The sequence below is a fragment of the Sciurus carolinensis genome, chromosome 3, assembly GCF_902686445.1.
Source record: "Sciurus carolinensis chromosome 3, mSciCar1.2, whole genome shotgun sequence".
NCBI classification, from domain to species: Eukaryota; Metazoa; Chordata; class Mammalia; order Rodentia; family Sciuridae; genus Sciurus; species Sciurus carolinensis.
Genome location: NC_062215.1, coordinates 56,879,256 through 56,898,426, shown reverse-complemented (window position 1 = coordinate 56,898,426; position 19,171 = coordinate 56,879,256). Strand labels below are relative to the sequence as shown.

General features: G+C 36.7%; 1 protein-coding gene across 3 annotated transcripts in view; it reads right to left on the bottom strand.

Annotated features, from left to right (window-relative positions):
* Ankfy1 (ankyrin repeat and FYVE domain containing 1) overlaps nt 1-19,171 on the bottom strand; it is a 93,416-nt gene that overhangs the window by 50,488 nt on the left and 23,757 nt on the right. For all 3 annotated transcript variants that reach the window (XR_007107626.1, XM_047543263.1, XM_047543264.1), the window contains exons 2-3: nt 18,840-19,032; nt 14,955-15,073 (exon numbers count right to left, since the gene is read on the bottom strand). Coding sequence is in view for 2 of the 3 variants with exons in the window: in XM_047543263.1 (XP_047399219.1) it covers nt 14,955-15,073; nt 18,840-19,032 (312 nt within the window). In the remaining variant the exon portion in view is untranslated. The remainder of the gene's footprint in view (nt 1-14,954; nt 15,074-18,839; nt 19,033-19,171) is intronic.

The following is a 19,171-nucleotide window of genomic DNA, read 5'->3' as shown; positions in this document are numbered from 1 at the left end:
AATATACAGACATATCATATTCAAACAGATGAAAAGTAACCATAAATAAGAAGTCTTAATCATCTCGTACCCATTAGGATGGCCACTATCAAAAACAAAAAGTAACAAGCATTGGTAAGGATATGGAGAAATTAGAATCCTGTGTACTGCTGGTAAGGATGTAAAATAGTCCAGTCACTATGGAAAACAGTATGGCAGTTCCTCAAAAAATTAAAATTAGAATTACCAGCTGGAGTGTAGCTCAGGGGTAAAGAGTGCTTGCCTTTTTGTACAGATACTGGGTTCGATCCCCAATATCAAGGGAAAAAAGTAGATAAATTAAAATACTATTTAAATTATACAAAAGAAGGCAAGAACAGAATACAAGAGGGAGAAAAGAGAGGATGAACAGTTTAAAAAAATGAAATAGTAGCTTTAGTTATAAAAACAAAAACATATTAAATATTAATGATCCTAAGCCAGGTGTGGTGGCACACACTTGTGATCCCACCACTCCAAAGGCTAAGCAGGAGGATCACAAGTTTAAGGCTATCCTGGGCAACTCGGCATGATCCTGTCTCATAATAAAAATTTTTTAGAAAAGGGCTGGGGCGTATCTCAGTGGTACAGTGCTTACCTACCGCGTGTGAAGTACAGGGATTCAACCCCAGCAACAACACACACACAGAACTTGTATTCCAAAAGTATGATATATATTAACAAGGACCTTTAAGGAATTGAGAGAACTAGGCAAAAAGAAATTCACAGAAAGACTGAACAATCAACCACCTTGATGTAACTGACATTTTTTAAAGCATACTACATCTAACAACTTGCAGAATACATTTTCTTCTCAAGTGCCCATGGCATATTCTCCAAGATAGATCATATGCTGAGCCATAAAACAAGTTCCAAATAGATTTTAAGGTGTCAAAATCATATAAAGTGTATTCTCTGCCTGTAACAGAATTAAATTAGAAATTAATAACAATAAAGTATCTAGGAATACCTCAGATACAAGGAAAATAAGCAACATACTTCTAAACAGTTCTTGGGCCAAAGAGAACCAAAATCAGAAAATATCCTGAACTAAATGATAAATTTATAGGACTCAGCTACAGAACTGCTTATAGGGACTTAGAGCTTTGAATGCTTATATCAGAAGAAAATCTAGAATAAGTTATATAAGATTCCACTTTAAGAAACAGCAATTTAGCAAGACCCTAAGCAACTTAACAAGACACTCTGTCAAAACAAAACAAAACAAAACAAAAAAGTCTGCAGGGGGCGGGGACTACACATGGCACCTAAGAAGCCAGACAGAAGGGACCACATGCTTTAGACTCCATTTATGTAAGTCCATAAAACACAAACATCTATAGTAATTGAAAGCAGATCAGTGGTTGCATGGGGATGAAAATGGAAAAAGAGGGAGATCACAAATAGACACAAAAAACTTTTAGAGAGATGGAAATGTTGTTGTTGTTGTTGTTGTTATTATTATTATTATTATTATTTTGCAGTAATGGGGATTGAACCCAGGGCCAATCACATGATAGGCAACTACTTTACCACTAAGCTACATTCCAAACCTTATTTATTTATTTATGATTTTGGTACTGGGGATTGAACCCAGGGGCACTTTACCCCAGTCCTTTTGAGATAGGGTCTGTTAAGTTGCTGAGGGTCTTATTAAATTGCCTGGGTTGGCTTCAAACTTGCAATCCTCCTGTCTGTCTCCTGATATTGTCACTGGTATTATAATTGTGTACCACCACACCCAGACAAGTCCTTTATTTTAAATCGAGACAGAGTCTAGCTAAATTGGCCAGGCTAGCCTCAAACTTGCAATCCTTCTGCCTCAGCCTCCTTAGTAGCTGGGATTACAGGCAAGTGCCACCCTGCTCAGCAAAATGTTAAGATTGTGGTGATGGATTCACAGATGTATTCATAAGCCCAAAGGAATCAAACTGTACATTTTAATTTCAGCAGTTTATTGGACTTCCATTACAACTTAAAATTTAGAATAAAAAGAAACCAGCAGTTAATGGATTCTGCAGTCACACTGCCTGAGTTCAAACCTCAGTTCCCATATTTACTAGCTGAATGACCCCTGGCTAGCTAGTTAATACTGCTATGCTTCATGGTCTCATATTTAAAATGGATATAAACAATAATATTACCTTTGAGTGTTGGGTCAGTCTATAAGAGGGGCATTAGAAACTATCTTTGAAGGGAGGGCTATTGAAGAATCTGTGAGCATACTATTAATTAATTAATTTATTTATTTATTACCAGGGATTGAACCCAGGAGCACTTAACCACTGAGCTACACACCCAGCCCTTTTTTTATTTTGAGACACGGTCTCACTGAATTGCTTAGGGCCTCTCTAAATTGCTGAGGCTGGTCTCAAACTTGCCTCAGCCTCCTGAGTCACTGGGATTACAGGCATGTGTCACCACACCAGGCTTGTAAGCATATTTTAAAACTTTCATAGATGTCATCAAAAGGAACACAGCACAATTTAATGATGAAACTGAAAATCTGAGCTAGTAGTCACATAATATTCAACAGATGTTAAGTATTACTGTATCTCTTGAAAAGCTGAAATAGCACACACCCTTCTGAGTTTGCTGCAGTACCTTGGGGTGTTTCAGAACAGCGTTTGGGAACCTATGCTCATTCCATTGCATAATGCAACCTCCCCAGGTAGTGTTGCAGTGCATAGCTTTGCTAACCAGAATGAAAAAGAGGAAAGAAAGATGTTTTCTACTCTTTAGAATGGCTTGAGAGGACCCAGAACACATTCCAGGAAAGCTGAATAACTCATACCATAAGCTCATATGCCAGGAAATCATAAGATCTTTGCTTGAGAAAGCATGCAAGAAGACCTAGCTTCAAAACAGCCATTCTAATGCATTGGAAACTCTCATGTTAGCTGCTATAGGAGGTTATAAATAATCATTGTGCCTGAAGCAAACTGCTTTAACTGACAAAAACATAAATACAGTGCTCTCCTCTCCATCAAGATCTGTCACATTCTCTTGGTCTAATAACATATACTCTCTCTTCCCAGTTGATTGAACAATATCTTTATATTTTTTCCTTATTTTTATTAAACTACAGTTGACAAATAAAACTACATATATTTATAATATACAACATCATTTTTTGTTGTTTTGTTTTTGTGGTACTGAGGTTCAAATCCAGTCCCTCAGGCATGCCAGTCGTGCACTCTACCACTGAGTTACATCCCCAGATCTATCATCTCACAAACTTATATCTTGATACTTAATAAAAAGCAAATTTATTCTTTTTTTGCATTTACATTTTAAAATAATTTTGAGTTTAAAGAAAAGTTAGAGCGTTCCCCTATACCTTCTATCCAACTTCCCCTAACATTAACATCTGATACAACCATAGTACAATGACCAAACCTGGCAAATTAGGTTATATATACAACATTATGAAATAATTACTGATGTTATTTTGCCAATTTTAGCAAGAAAGTCTTTTTTAATATCCAAAATCCAACCATAATTCCACACTGCATTCATTTGTCTCCTTACTTTCCCCCAATTGTAATAATTCCTAAGCCTTTCTTGTCTCTCACTTTTAACACGTTTCAGTAGCATTGGTCAGTAACTTTGTGGAATGTTCCTCAGTTAAGGTTTGTTGATGTTTTCTCTTGATTAGACTGAGGTCATGCAATGATGGCAAGAATCTTACAGAGGGTGCCTGCGCCTTTGTCAGCGCATGATATCATGAACAATACATTTTACTTTTTGAACTTTTTGATTTAATAAAAGCTTTTCTTTATATCCAACTTACTTCAAAAATATTTGTTATCTGTTGTATTTTATAAATTCTTTTTTTTTTCTTTTTACTTTCATGGTACTAGGGATTGAACCTAGGGGATTCACCACAGAGCTATATCCCCATCCCAGCTGAAAGCTACATTCCCATCCCAGTCCTTTTTTATTTTTATTTTGAGACAGTGTCTTGCTAAGTTGCCAAGATTAGCCTCCAACCTGCGATTCTCTTGTCTCAGACTCCTGAGCTGCTAGAATTACAAATATGTGCCAGCATACAAAGCTGAACTAAAATTCTTATAATAATCAACAGCAGAATTAACAACATTCTATCTCAAAATAAAATATTAAAAAGGGCTGGGGATGTAGCTCAGTGGTAGAGTACCTATAGGTTCAATCCCTAGTATGGGTAAATGAAGAAAGAAAAAAAAAAAAAAAAGAATTTAGAATTGAGGATTCTCTTTTTCTTTTTAAGAAACCTCAGTAAGACAAAAACTTTAAAAGAAAAATGCAGAGCTTAGGAAGTACATTTTTCTATAAATATAAGCTTCATGCAAGTAAGAATTTAATTTTGTTCACTGCTGTATTGCTAGCACCTTGAAAAAAATCTGCCACTCAATTTTGTTATATGGATGGAATAATTTTCAAAGAGGCAGAAGAACAATAAATCCATAAAATTATTTCATCAAGTCTGTTCATGTGGAAAAGTTCAACTTAAAACATAGCTTTTATGCTATTTATATACTTGTTTACATGAGCCTGTTTTCAATCTCCTTCAAGTTGTTGGCCAGCAATGCAGCGTTGGTGCTTCTAGGTATCACATAACACAGGCTTCCAAGCAGTTTTAGTTGCTGAGACCTCATATTTAAGCATTCACACATATTCTCAGCAGGACTGCTGGGAAAAACAAATAGAACCATATATCCCTCCACCCTAACACACTTGAAAAATACATTTTATAAGGAAAAGTAAGGATGCTACAGATTCTATTAGTTATCATGGTAGTTGCCTAAAACCCATTGGCTTTGGAGTAGATCACTCCTAAAAAGCAAACCTGATCGCAGGATCAATAAATGCTTATTATGTACAACAGAAGGAGAGACCAGAGACTTTTTATTTTGGTTTGGTTTTTTTTTTTTTTTTTTTTTTTGCGGTACTGGGGATTGAACTCAGGGCCGTGTGCTTGTGAGGCAAGCACTCTACCAGCTGAGCTATCTCCCCAGCCCACTGGTTTGGTATTTTTGGAGTGCTGGGGATAGAACCCAAGGCTTTGAGCTTGGTATACAAGTGTTCTACCACTGAACTACATCCCCAGCTGCACTCCAGGAATATTTAATGGTATTAACATTATCCTTTCCTACACTCCAGAAAACCTGACTCACAGTGAAGCAATCTCGTGACCACAAAACACTGATTTTTCAATGTTAAACAGTAAAAAAGTTCAGTACAGCCAGGTATACATGTGTAGGCTGACTATCCCAGTGACTTGGAAGGTTGAGGAAAGAAAACTGCAAGTCCCAGAGCAGTCACGGCAACTTGCTGTCTCAAAATAAATAAAAAGAACTGGAGTTGTAGCACAATGATACAGCATCTGTGGGTTCAATCCCCAGTAGCACAGTTTTAAAAAAATATATTATTTTCGGCATAAATAAAATTTTAAATTCAAAGTTTAAATAAGGCTTTTTATACCTTACTGAAATTTTCTGTGTTCTTACATAATTGTTTGTTCCAGAAAAGAGTCATTTTGTGGAGGAGATCAAAGATGGCAGACTACAGGGAGGCTGCATAACTTGTCGCTCCATAACTCGAGTTTCAAGCAGAGGATATCTGTGTCTCTGTGAGGCAATTATTGCTGCTCATCGATCCCCTGCTGTTTACCCCATTTGTATACTGCAATCAAATGCAATCTGCCAGCATGTCAACTACTTTGTAAGTGCAGATTGCTCACTGACTGGCGCATACCATCCACCAATTGCCTCTTGCCTGTCCATTGCCTGCCTTTCAAATACTCATCACCCACTGCCCAAGGTTCACCTGTCGATGGTCCCACAGGAGCTAGCAGTCCGACCACAGCGTGCCAATGGATCGCCAGCTGTCTGCTGTTGCCTGCAAGTCCACTCTCACAGTACCTGCAGGTTTGGTTACACGTGGCTGCCGCCATTTTAAGAAAACAGCCAGGACCTGTAGGACACCTGGCCGAACTGACTGAGTCCCGTCTCCAGGACCCCTCAAGCGCAACCAATCACTCCCTGCTTATGGGGCCCTCAGACCGACTGACTGCTCCCCGCCGACAGAACTCCCAGACCAACTGACTGTGCCCTACCACCAGGGACCCCCAGACCGAATGACTACCTCCCACTCCAGTATCCCTCAAACAGACCAACCACACCCCGCCTCCAGCACCCCAGCCTACCACACCCACACCCTGTGCTGCAGCTCCCCGTTTGCCAACACATTTGGAAGCCAGAGCAGCCAGGATAATCCTGGAAGCCACATCTCCCATCTTTAGGTGGGGCAAAACTCATCCTGAGACTCCTGCTGGAGACTAGAAGCTTACTGTCAAGTACCTCTCATGCATTAGGCTACTGAAGACTGGGAGGTTTGAATACTATATGACTGCTATAGCGTAGATTTCCTTTTTTTCTCCTTATTGAAAAATTTTAAGTTTTTATTTCTTTACTTTTCTTGCACCATTTTCCTTTTCTTTACCTGTTCCTTCAGTCTTTCTCCCTTTTCGCACGCGAACAACCAACTTCTACTGATTATACTTTCACTCTTTCTACGATTTAGAACTTCTATATACTCTTTTCTTATCCCATTAACAGCTACATCCTACACCCCTTCCCACCCTCTTTGTCCTACATTAGAAACTGCAGACCTTATTGCAAATCTATTTGTTATACTGTAAATAATAATTAAACTCATTCTGTTTATTATGACAATATTGTTAAGGTCTTCACAGGGGCTATTTGGTTTAGGGCTGCATACTGTCCGTACTGGGCACTGCTAATATTGATCTCCCCCTTAAAGAAAAGGTTTTGGAAACCTATAGGGTCACTATAAGCTATAGGGGGAAAACTGCAATACCCCAGATCTGCACTGCTAGAGGGGAAGATACATGAACAACATGAAAAAACAAGGGGAAAAAATGATCCAAACAAATCTAGATTCTATATTAATAGAATCCAGTGACAGCATGGTAGAAGAAACGTCAGAAAAGGAGTTCAGATTATACATAATTAAAATGACTCGAGAAGCAAAGGGTGAGATAAGAGAGCAAATGCAGGCAATGAATGATCACACCAATAAGCAGTTGAAAGAGCAACTGCAGGAAGCAAAAAAAGATCATTTCAACAAAGAGATAGAGATTCTCAAAAAAAAAAAAAAAAAAAAAAAAAAACAAACGGAAATCCTTGAAATGAAGGAAACAATAAACCAAATAAAAAAACTCAATAGAAAGCATCACCAATAGACTAGACCACTTGGAAGACAGAACCTCAGACAATGAAGACAAAATATTTAATCTTGAAAATAAAATTACCCAAACAGAGAAGATGGTAAGAAATCATGAACAGAACCTCCAAGAACTATGGGACATCATGAAAAGAACCACATTTAAGAATTATCGGGATTGAGGAAGGCACAGAGATACAAACCAAAGGAATGAACAACCTATTCAATGAAATAGTATCAGAAAATTTCCCAAACCTGAAGAACGAAATGGAACATCAAATACAAGAGGCTTACAGAACACCAAATGCACAAAATCACAACATATCCACACCAAGGCACATTATAATGAAAATGCCTAACATACAAAATAAAGATAGGATTTTGAAAACTGCAAGAGAAAAGCATCAGATTACACATGGGGGACCAATACAGACATCAGCAGATTTCTCAGCCAAGACTCTAAAAGTTAGAAGGGCCTGGAACAATATATTTCAAGCTCTGAAAGAACATGGTTGCCTACCAAGAATCCAATACCCAGCAAAACTACTCTTCAGATTTGAAGACGAAATAAAATCCTCCCATGATAAACAAAAATTAAAAGAATTTACAGATAGAAAGCCTGTACTACAGACTATTCTCAACAAAATATTCCATGAGGAGGAAATGAAAAAACAACAATGCAGGTCAGCGAAGGGAGGAACTACTAATCAAAGGAGAAACCAAGTCAAGTTAAAAACCAAAAATAAGTCCAAATGACTGGGGATATCAATCATATCAATAATAATCCTGAACGTTAATGGCCTAAACTCATCCATCAAAAGACACAGACTGGCAGATTGGATTAAAAAGAAAGCCCAACAATATGCTGCCTTCAAGAGACTCATCTCATAGATAAGGACATCCACAGACTAAAGGTGAAAGGATGGGAAAAAATCTACCACACACACAGACTCAGTAAAAAAGCGGCGGTTTCCATCCTTATTTCAGATAAAGTGGACTTCAAGCTGAAGTTAGTCAGAAGGAATAAAGAAGGACATCTCATACTGCTTAAGGGAAACATAAATCAGGAAGTAATAACAATCATAAATATTTATGCCCCCAAAAATGGTGCATCCATGTACATCTAACAAATCCTTCTCAATGCCAGGAATCAAACAGATCACAACACAATAATTCTGGGTGACTTTAACACACCGCTCTCACCACTGGATAGATCTTCCAAACAAAAACTAAACAAAGAAACTACAGAACTCAATGACACAATCAATAACTTAGACTTAACAGTCATATACAGAATATTCCATCATCAACAAGCAAATTCGCTTTCTTCTCAGCAGCACACGGAACTTTCTCAAAAATAGACCAAATGTTATGCCACAAAGCAGCCCTTAGTAAATGCAAAAAAACAGAGATACTACCTTGTGTTCTATCAGATCATAATAGAATGAAATTATCAATGACAAAATAAACAGAAATTACTCCAACACCTGGAGACTAAATAATATGCTATTAAATGAAGCATGAATAACAGAAAACATCAGGGAGGAGATTAAAATAATGCTTAGCGGTAAATGAGAATGATGATACAACATATTGAAATCTCTGGGACACTATGAAAGCAGTACTAAGAGGAAAATTCATTGCATGGAGTGCATTCATGAAAAGAATAAAAAGTCAACAACTAAATGACCTAACATTACAGCTCAAAGCCCTAGGAAAAGAACAGAACAACACCAAAAGTAGTAGAAGACAAGAAATAATTAAAACTGAAATCAATGAAATTGAAACAAAAGAAACAATTCAAAAAATTGACAAAACAAAAAGTTGGTTCTTTGAAAAAGTGAACAAAATAGACAAACCCTTAGCCACAGTAACAAAGAGGAGAGAGAAAACTCAAAATTACTAAAAATCATGATGAAAAAGGAAATATCACAACAGACACCACTGAGATACATAACATAATGAGAAGCTACTTTGAAAATCTGTATTCCAACAAAATAGAAAATACCGAAGACATTGACAAATTTCTAGAGACATATGATCCTCCCAAACTGAACCAGGAGGACATACACAATTTAAACAGATCATTATCAAGCAATAAAATAGAAGAAGTCATCAAAAGCCTACCAACCAAGAAAAGCCCAGGACCAGACAGATTCTCAACCAAGTTCTACAAGACCTTCAAAGAAAAACTCATTCCAATACTTCTCAAAGTATTCCAGGAAATAGAAAAGGAGGGAACCCTACCAAACTCATTCTATGAAGTTAATATCACCCTCATACCCAAACAAAGATATATCAAAGTAAGAAAATTTTAGACCAATATCCTTGATGAATATAGATGCAATGATCCTTAACAAAATGCTGGCAAACCATATCCAAAAACCTATTAAGAAGTGCAACATGATCAAGTGAGGTTCATCCCAGAATGCAAGGTAGGTTCAACATACGTAAATCAATAAATGTAATCCATCATGTCAATAGACTTAAGGAAAAGAATCATATGATTATTTCAATTGATGCAGAAAAAGCGTTCAACAAAATACAACACCCCTTCATGCTCAAAACACTAGAAAAAATAGGAACAGTAGGAACATACCTCAACAATCTAAAGGCTATTTATGCTAAGCCCACGGCCAACATCATTCTTAATGAAGAAAAACTGAAAGCATTCCCTTTAAAACCTGGAAGAAGACAGGGATGCCCTTTCACTACTTCTATTCAACATTGTCCTTGGAATACTAGCCAGAGCAATTAGACAGACTAAAGAAATAGGAAAAGAGGAACTCAAGCTGTCACTACTTGCTGATGACATGATTCTCTATTTAGAGGATCCAAAAAACTCCACCAGAAAACTTCTAGACCTCATAAATGAATTCAGCAAAACAGCGGGATATAAAATCAACACATATAAATCTAAAGCATTTTTATACATAAGCAATGAAACATCTGAAAGGGAAATGAGGAAAACAACTCCGTTCACAATAGCCTCAAAAAAAAAATACAATACTTGAGAATCAATCTAACCAGAGGTGAAAGATCTCTACAATGAAAACTACTAAACATTGAATAAAGAAATTGAGGAAGACCTTAGAAGATGGAAAGATCTCCCATGTTCTTGGATAGGCAGAATTGATATTATCAAAATGGCCATACTTCCAAAGGCACTATACAGATTTAATGCAATTCCAATTAAAATCCCTATGACATTTCTCATAGAAACAGAAAAAGCAATCATGAAATTCATCTGGAAGAACAAAAGACCCAGAATAGCCAAAGCAATCCTAGGCAGGAAGAGTGATGTAGGAGGTATCACTATACCAGAACTTGAACTCTACTATAGAGCAATAGTAACAAAAACAGCATGGTATTGGCACCAAAATAGACAGGTAGGTCAATGGTACAGGATAGAAGACATGGAGCCATACACGTAAATACAGTAACCTCATACTAGACGAAGGTGCCAAAAACTTACAATGGAGAAAAGATAACCTCTTCAACAAATGGTGCTGGCAAAACTGGAAATCCATATGCAGTAAAATGAAATTAAACCCTTATCTCTCACCCTGTACAAAACTCAACTTAAAATGGATCAAAGATCTAGGAATTAGACCTGAGAACTTTCACCAAATAGAAGAAAAAGTAGGCCCTAATCTCCATCACGTTGGCTTAGGACCAGACTTCCTTAACAAGATCCCCATAGCGCAAGAAATAAAGCAAGAATCAATAAATGGGATAGTTCAAACTAAAACGTTTTTTCTCAGCACAGAAAACAATCAATAATGTGAAAAGAGAGCTTACAGAGTGGGAGAAAATCTTTTCCACACACCCTTCAGACAGAGCCCTCATCTCCAAAATTTATAAAGAACTTAAAAAAATTTACACCCAAAATACAATGCACCCAATCGATAAATGGGCTAAGGAAATGGGCAGACACTTCACAGAAGAAGATATACGGGTGATCAACAAATATATGAAAAAGTGCTCATCATCCCTAGTAATCAGAGAAATGCAAATTAAAACCACCCTAAGATTTCATCTAACTCCAATTAGAATGGCTATTATTAAGAACACAAACAATAGTTAAGTGTTGGCGTGGATGCAGGGAAAAGGTCACACTCGTACATTGCTGGTGGAGTTGCAAATTGGTGCAGCCACTCTGGAAAACAGTATGGAGATTCCTCAGAAAGCTTGGAATGGACCCACCATTTGACCCAGCTATCCCACTCCTCGGTTTATACCCAAAGGACCTAAAATCTGCATACTACAATGATGCAGACAAATCAATGTTTATAGCAGCTCAATTCACAATAGCTAGATTGTGGAACCAACATAGATGCCCTTCAATTGACGAATGGATAAAGAAACTGTGGTATATATATATATATACAATGGAATATTACTCAGCCATAAAGAATAAAATTATGGCATTTGCTGGTAAAACGGATGAAGTTGGAAAATATCATGCTAAGTGAAATAGGCCAAGCCCAAGAAACCAAAGGCCGAAAGTTTTCTCTGATAAATGCATGACAATATATAAAGAGGGAGGGTGGCAGGGGGAAGAGAAGAATGAAAGAACTTTGGATGGTGTAGAGGAAAATGGGGTGGAAGGGGGTGGAGGATAGAAAGATAGTAAAATGAAACAGTATTACCCTATGTATATGTATGATTACATGAATGGTATGAATCTACATAATGTACAACCACAGAAATGAAAAGTTGTACCCCATTTGTGTACAATGAATCAAAATGCAGTCTGTAAATATAAAAAATATTTTAATAAGAACATAAATAAATAAAGTCATTTTGTTTTCTCACTCATTAATTTTAGTTGCAGTTCATATTTCACAATCACAAGTAGAATTACAATTAACATCAAAGCTGTCTGAATTACCTGTGATAGTATCCTAGAATTGAGATAAGATTTTAAAAAGTAAAAATATTTCATAGCACTGCTGCCCAATTACTTTCTAAAACTGTCAAATGGTTTTATAATGTCACTGGCAATGTAGAATATCACCAATTTCTTGGGCCTGAAAACAATTAGGATCATTATTTTCCATATTTTTTTATATCTTCTATTCTTTGTAAACTATGTTCATATAATTAAGAGCCTATTACAAGATGGGTACAGTGGCAAACACCTGTAATCACACAACTCAGGTAACTGAGTCAGGAGAATCACAAGTTTGAGGTCAGCCTAGCAACTTAACAAAAGCATGTTTCAATAAAAAATAAAAACAGCTGGGTGGGTTCGCACACACCTGCAATCCTAGCAGCTGGGGAGACTGAGGCAGGAAGATCAAGAGTTCAAAGCCAGCTCAGGAAAACTGCACTAAGCAACTCAATGAGACCCTGCCTCTAAATGAAATACAAAATAGGGCTGGAGATGAGGCTCAGCAGTAGAATGCCCCTGAATTCAATCCCTGGTACCAAGAACAAAAAGAAAAAACAAATGGGGGCTGGGGTTGTGGCTCAGTGGTAGACCACTTGCCTAACACACATGAGGCACTGGGTTTGATCCTCAATACTACATAAAGAAAACAAAACAAAAGTAAACTACACTAAATAAAGAAAATAAAGGTATTGTGCCATATACAGATAAAAATATATATAAAAAAACTAATGGGGATAGGACTCAGTGATAGTGCATCCCTGGGATCTATCCCCACTACCAAAAAAAAAAGATCTTATTACATGTTATGCAAAGAACTGCCCAAGATCTAATGGATTTTAAGATTTGTTCATGCCATGCACAGTGGCACATGCCTATAATCCCAGTGGCTCAGGTTGAGACAGGACAGTCACAAGTTCAAAGCCAGCCTCAACAATTTATCAAGGCCCTAAGCCACTTAGCAAGACCCTGCCTCCAGTCTGCTCTATATGAAGTCAGAAGTATGTGGCTTCAAAAGATTCCACCTTTAAAGAAGAAAAACTATGCTCTGAGATTACATTCACATGGACTGGTACCCTTCCGTAGAGACTGTTTACCAAGTCAATGTTTTAGTTTTAAGCATGTTTGCACACGCTGTGTATGTGTATTTGTGTACTTTATGTATTTACAACTCAACCTCAAGGTAAACCCAAGAAATTATCACAAAGATTCAGAGTTCATTCACAGTAAAGAAGCATGAAGTATCTGTTCCCCTAAATCCATGAGATAAATACCTACTTATCCTTTACAACACTGCTCAGGTGTTAACCACTTCTGATGTCTTAATTATCAGTCCAATTAAGCCTCTTTTGTATCACATATTTTAGCAATTGTAACACTGTATTTATGGTCCTGGCCTGATATGTTAATTGCCTGTTTTCCCCAACAGAGTATGAGCTCTACACCGCAGGAAACATATTATAATTCTCTTGGTTCATGGAAAACAGAACCTTATAAAGTGGTAAACTTTCTGAATAAAGACATAATTCAGAAGCATTTCATACAACTTACTGCTTCCACAAATATGTTCTTGGTTAGTTGATTATTTTTTTGTTTATGCTATGCTGAGAATTAAATCCAGGACCTCACACAATAGGCAAGTGTTCCACCACTACACTACACCCCCAGTCCAGTAAGTCCTATCTTAAGGACTTATGCTTGGATACTCTCCTCATCATATTATAATTCTCATAACTATTAATAACAGAATTAAATGAAAACGTTGCTTTTTGTGTATCTTTAAACAACAGTTAAAACAAACATTAAGTACCCCAATGTATCTCTTAATATTCTTTTAAAACAAATTTTATTGTGTATATTTAAGGCATATAACATTATGTTATGAAATATAAAGATAATATGATTACTAGAGTGAAACAAATTAACCATCTATCATCTATCTACCATCTCACATAGTTACCCAAATCTATTAAAAAAATTTTTTTTTTTTTGGTTCAGGGAATTGAACCCAGGGGCACTCTATAACTGAGCTAAGTCCCCAGTCCTTTTGAAAATTTTTTTAGTTTCAAACAAGGTCTCACCTAGTTGCGTAGGGCCTCCTAAGGTACTGAGGCTGATCCTGAATCTTTGAACCTTCTGTCTCAGTCCCCTAAATCACTGAGATTATAGTGATCAAACCCAGTGCCTCATATGTGCTAGGCAAGCACTCTACCATTGAGCTACAATGTTGTAACCCCAGACCAAGACAGGGTCTTGGTAAGTTGAACAGCCTGTACTCAAATGCAAAATTCTCCTGACTCTACCTCCTGAACACGACTGGTCCAAAGCTATTAAAATTCTAAAGATTAATGATATCCTTTGATTTTGAAGAAAAAATTTTGTTATTCTTTAGAGTAACTGTTACTTAGAGTTAAGTACTTATAGAACAGAAAAAGTATCCTGGAAGTTATAAAATTTTAACCCACTTTGAAACAGGACTTTCTTATAGCACAGGAAGAAATTTTTTTCTGCACATATGTCTATGTTTATGACATTATCACTATATGAAATGAGCTTATGAAATACTATTCCTATTTCATAAATCCTAATGACATTGTACATACTCAAATATTTGAGATTTTTATTAGGGACTAAACACAAGCATCTACACCAATTGAGATTCACCAATTATTTAAGTAGTTTCTGGTCTCCATCAATTGATGAGAAAAATATTTTGCTTCCACTAACCACAAATATTTCAAAATGACACAACATAACTTTCTGCCAGGAGTTCTTGTGCTATCAATTTCGTGACCCTGATGGATCAGAGGCTCACCTGACAGGTCCAGTTCCTCAGTGGAAGACAAGTTGGCCAAACTCCAGCTGTCACTACGGGCTGCCAGGACAAACTTGTGGGCACTGATGTGCCTGCCTCCAACCTTTATCTTCAGATCACTGGTGAAAAAATTCACAGATACAAAAAGAAAAATATCATCATAACTAAAAATAACCAGGACTCACAACTAATAAATACATGGATATTGACTGATCAACATGCATCTGCAAAAGAGAAAAAAAAACACAACAATATTATTTCTATACTAGCTCTGAATCTAATGGATCATGTTTACAATGTTGTTGGAAATGTTTTCTGACTGCTATCTTTAATTCACATGGTATGCTGTGCTTTTAAATGTAATTCCTACAAGTTAAGTAGGATAATTATTAAAATTCATATATAATTTTTTCAGAACAGATTAAGATAAACCATCATGGAGAGAAAGATGGAAAGCTTAAACCCTATGATGACTACTCTGAGATTATGGTGCTGCTGTGCTCTATATTAATGCTCAAGTAAGTTAGTTAAGCAGAAAAACTATGAACAAACTAACTTTGCCAAATCAGTCAAGAATACGGAAACCAACACCTGTTATCAGCAGAAACATTTAGACCTAATAATGGTCATTTATTAATCAATGATTTATAAAGAAATGAGATGGGAAGAAATTTTTTTTAAATGTTTCCATATTTATGACATACCATTATGGCTTCCCAAATAGATATTTACACTTATCTCTGAAATGTCAATGCTAAGGGAGAAATACATCTGGGCAGGTAAAAATGATGACCCACTGGGCTGCCATGAGCATGTGCCATATGGCCATGTTGGCAGCAATGCAGCCATTCATTAATGTCATCCTGTTTGTATTTATATGTTCCTTTTTATTTTCATATAACCCTTTAAAATTATTTATTAGGTTGAAAAGCCTTTAGAAATTAAACAGACAAAAACTATTACATGGGGGAGAGAAAAAGAAGCTATTACATGAATTAACTCATCAACATAAAAGGAGATTAAAGGAACATTGTTTCTTCTTCTCTTTTTTTTAGTGGTACTAGGAATTGAACCCAGGGCTTCATGCCTGCTGGGAATTCAAAGCTAGTCTTAGCAACTTAGCAAGGCACTTATTAGCAGCTCAGTCAGACCCCGTCTTCTAAATAAAATATTTTTAAAAGGGCTGGAGATGTGGTTTAGTGGTGAAGTGCCCCTGGGTCCAATCCCTGGCACCAAAAGAAACCCCCGAAAAACAGAATTAGAACAAGCTGGGTATGGTGGCACGTGCCTATAATCCCAGCGACCTTAGGAGGCTGAGGCAGGAGGATCACAAGTTTAAAGCCAGCCTAAGCAACTTAATGAGACCCTGTCTCAAAATAAAAAACCTAGGAGCTGGGGAGATAGCTCAGTCGGTAGAATGCTTGCCTTGTAAAAGGTCCTAGGTTCAATCCCCAGCACCAAAAATAAAAATAAAAATAAATAAAAAAACCTAAAAAAGGTCTGAGGATATAGCACCTTTGGGATCATTCCCCAGTACAATTTAAAAAAAAAAAAAAAAAATTAGAACCTAAGAATTTAAATGAATTTTCACTGTCTGTACTGTTTCAACTATTAGTTTACAGCCACAAAAAAAAAAAAAATCTAAATTGAATATTTCTAAAACACTATTCATGAATATCAGGTCATTTTTTTTACTATCTTTTTTAGTCTGACATACCAAAGGGAAATAAAGATAAAGATTTCATTAATTATATCTAAAAACACAAATCAGAGTTAGGGGTATAGCCCAAGGGCACAGTCCCTGTCCAGCATGTGAAAAACCTGGGTTTGATCCCCAACACTGCAGAAAAGTAAATTAAAAATATGAAAACTAGGATGTTATCTCTGGAGAGCAGATACAATTTTACAAACACTTCAATAAGAAAAAAATACAGATTTGGATGGTAAAATATTGAATACAGTAAAAAATAACATAGAATCATCAATTTTAACTACCTTATGAAGAAAAAAGCCTTCTCTTGAAAACTAAAATAAAAGAAATATACCAGTTTCTTCCACATTTCTCAACATAAAAAATTTAAAAGTGTATATCAGTTACTGAAGTTACCAAAATGCACATAAAAATAATAAATTCTTCAACGAAATGCAGGCTATGGGATAAAGGTAGTTTTTCACATCTTGGTAAAAAGATACTTGCTTTAAAAATTGATTTCCCAGTTTCAGTTACCCCCTTCTGAAGGGCTCAGTCCTTTGTGAAGGTTCCATTCCCCACCTCTTACTCAATTACAGATAATAGGTAATAACAACCTTCTTTAGGGAAAAGGCAAGTTTTAAAAGCTGAAGGGAGACACGCTGATATCATAAAACCATACTATAACTGAGCATGTAAAAAGTGACCAGACAAATCTGTCCAGTCTCATTCCCATCTTCTTAAAGGAAGAGCCTTTAAGCATGGGAGAGACATGTCTATAACAGACTTATGTTGGATTCCCTTGGGCCAGCAGAAAACAGTTTTCATTTGTCTATGGAAAAAAGCAGAAGGAAAGATAACAAACTATGTTTGTTTCACTACTCAATTTGTGAAACTGTCCTTTACTCAGAGCATATAACTACTCTTTTTAGAGGGGAGGAGAGGTATTAGAGTTTTCTTTCTTTTAGAAATAATGAAGATGGTAGGTAGCAGTTAGGCATTTTGATCCATTTTAAGTGTTATAATTTATTTGGAATTTTACCAAGTCTTACCTAGTCCAATCATCTATGTCCCTTAGGGCAAAAAACCTTTCTTCTCTGTACATTCACGTCTCTTTTCCATATCCACTAACTCAGTTTGGTCCTCCATCATTTCTGATCTGTACCATGTGCAACATCACAAGTGTTCTCTCTGCTCTTATCTCTACAATTTCACCTATATGACCTGACCAGGTTTATCTTCCTAAATATCACTTGGATTATGAGAATACTCAAACTCAAATACACTCTACTGTACTTCCTGGAGAATCAACTCCAAACTCCTCACCTGAGCATCCACTGTTGTCCTCGTAGGTTCCCACATACCCTAAACTGTCCTCTAAACCTTCTATGTTTTCTCTGAGCCTTTTCTTAGTCACTGCCCTTACTTATAATATCACTGTCTTTATCTACTGAATCCCACTTATCCTTTAACATCTATCTCAAAATTCATTTAATAACAAGAAATGATAATTAGGCACTTACTATGTGCTCTTCTAAGTACTTAACATATATTTATTAAGTGAAGTCTCACAATAACCCTTAGGTAAGTAGTACCTAATCTTACAGATTAAGAACTTGACATGTCATATAACCTGAGGTCACATAGCTAGTAAATGGCCAGCTGGGATTTTTCTTTTCTTTCTTTCTTTCTTTTTTTTTTTTTTTTTTTTTTTTTTTGGAGACAGCATCTCACTAAGTTGCAAAGGCTGGTCTCAAATTGGCTATCTTCCTGCCTCGACCTCCTGTCTAGCTGGGATCACAGGTGTGTGACACCATACCCAGCACCAGTTAAGCTTCTAACATAGGCTGTATGGCTCCACAAATGAATAGGCAAACTGTATTGCCCACTAGATCTAGGACACCTTTCACTATCACAAGAGATATTAACCTCTCCCCTCTGAATTCCCAGACACGTAAGCTAGTTCCTGTCTGCATTAGCAAAGTTATCATGATTCCCACACTCTGTGCTAGACAGAAGCAATAAAGAAGAGAAAAACATTTTGCTTCAAGGAACTTAAATGCTAGAGAATAAAGACTTGCTGATAATCCTAATTAGAGAGAAATGAATTTGGCAAGAAAATAAAATATTGCAGTATGTTGTGATGTGGCCCAGGAGTAAAGCAAGAGGGCTCACTTCTGTATCCAGGAGCTTACCTGTACTGCTCCTGCTCATAGAGGTCTGCCACTATTGTTAGCAATCGGCTGATGAAGGACTCACTGCTGCTTTCCTTATTTGCTTGCGCAGCCAAAAGAGTGCATCTCTTCTCTGTCTCTGCCAATTTCTTCTGCAGCTTGACATACTCTTGTCGGAGAAGCATCAAGTGCTTCTCCAACTTGGACACCTCCTCTGGAAAGGAAACAAAGAAGCAAATTTACAGTGCAGGTATAAAGCAGACAGCATTCAATACTCCCTCATTCCACAGATGGGAAGCCAAAAAAATGATGAGTCACATGACAATTTTATTTCCTGGTAATAGTCCTACAGG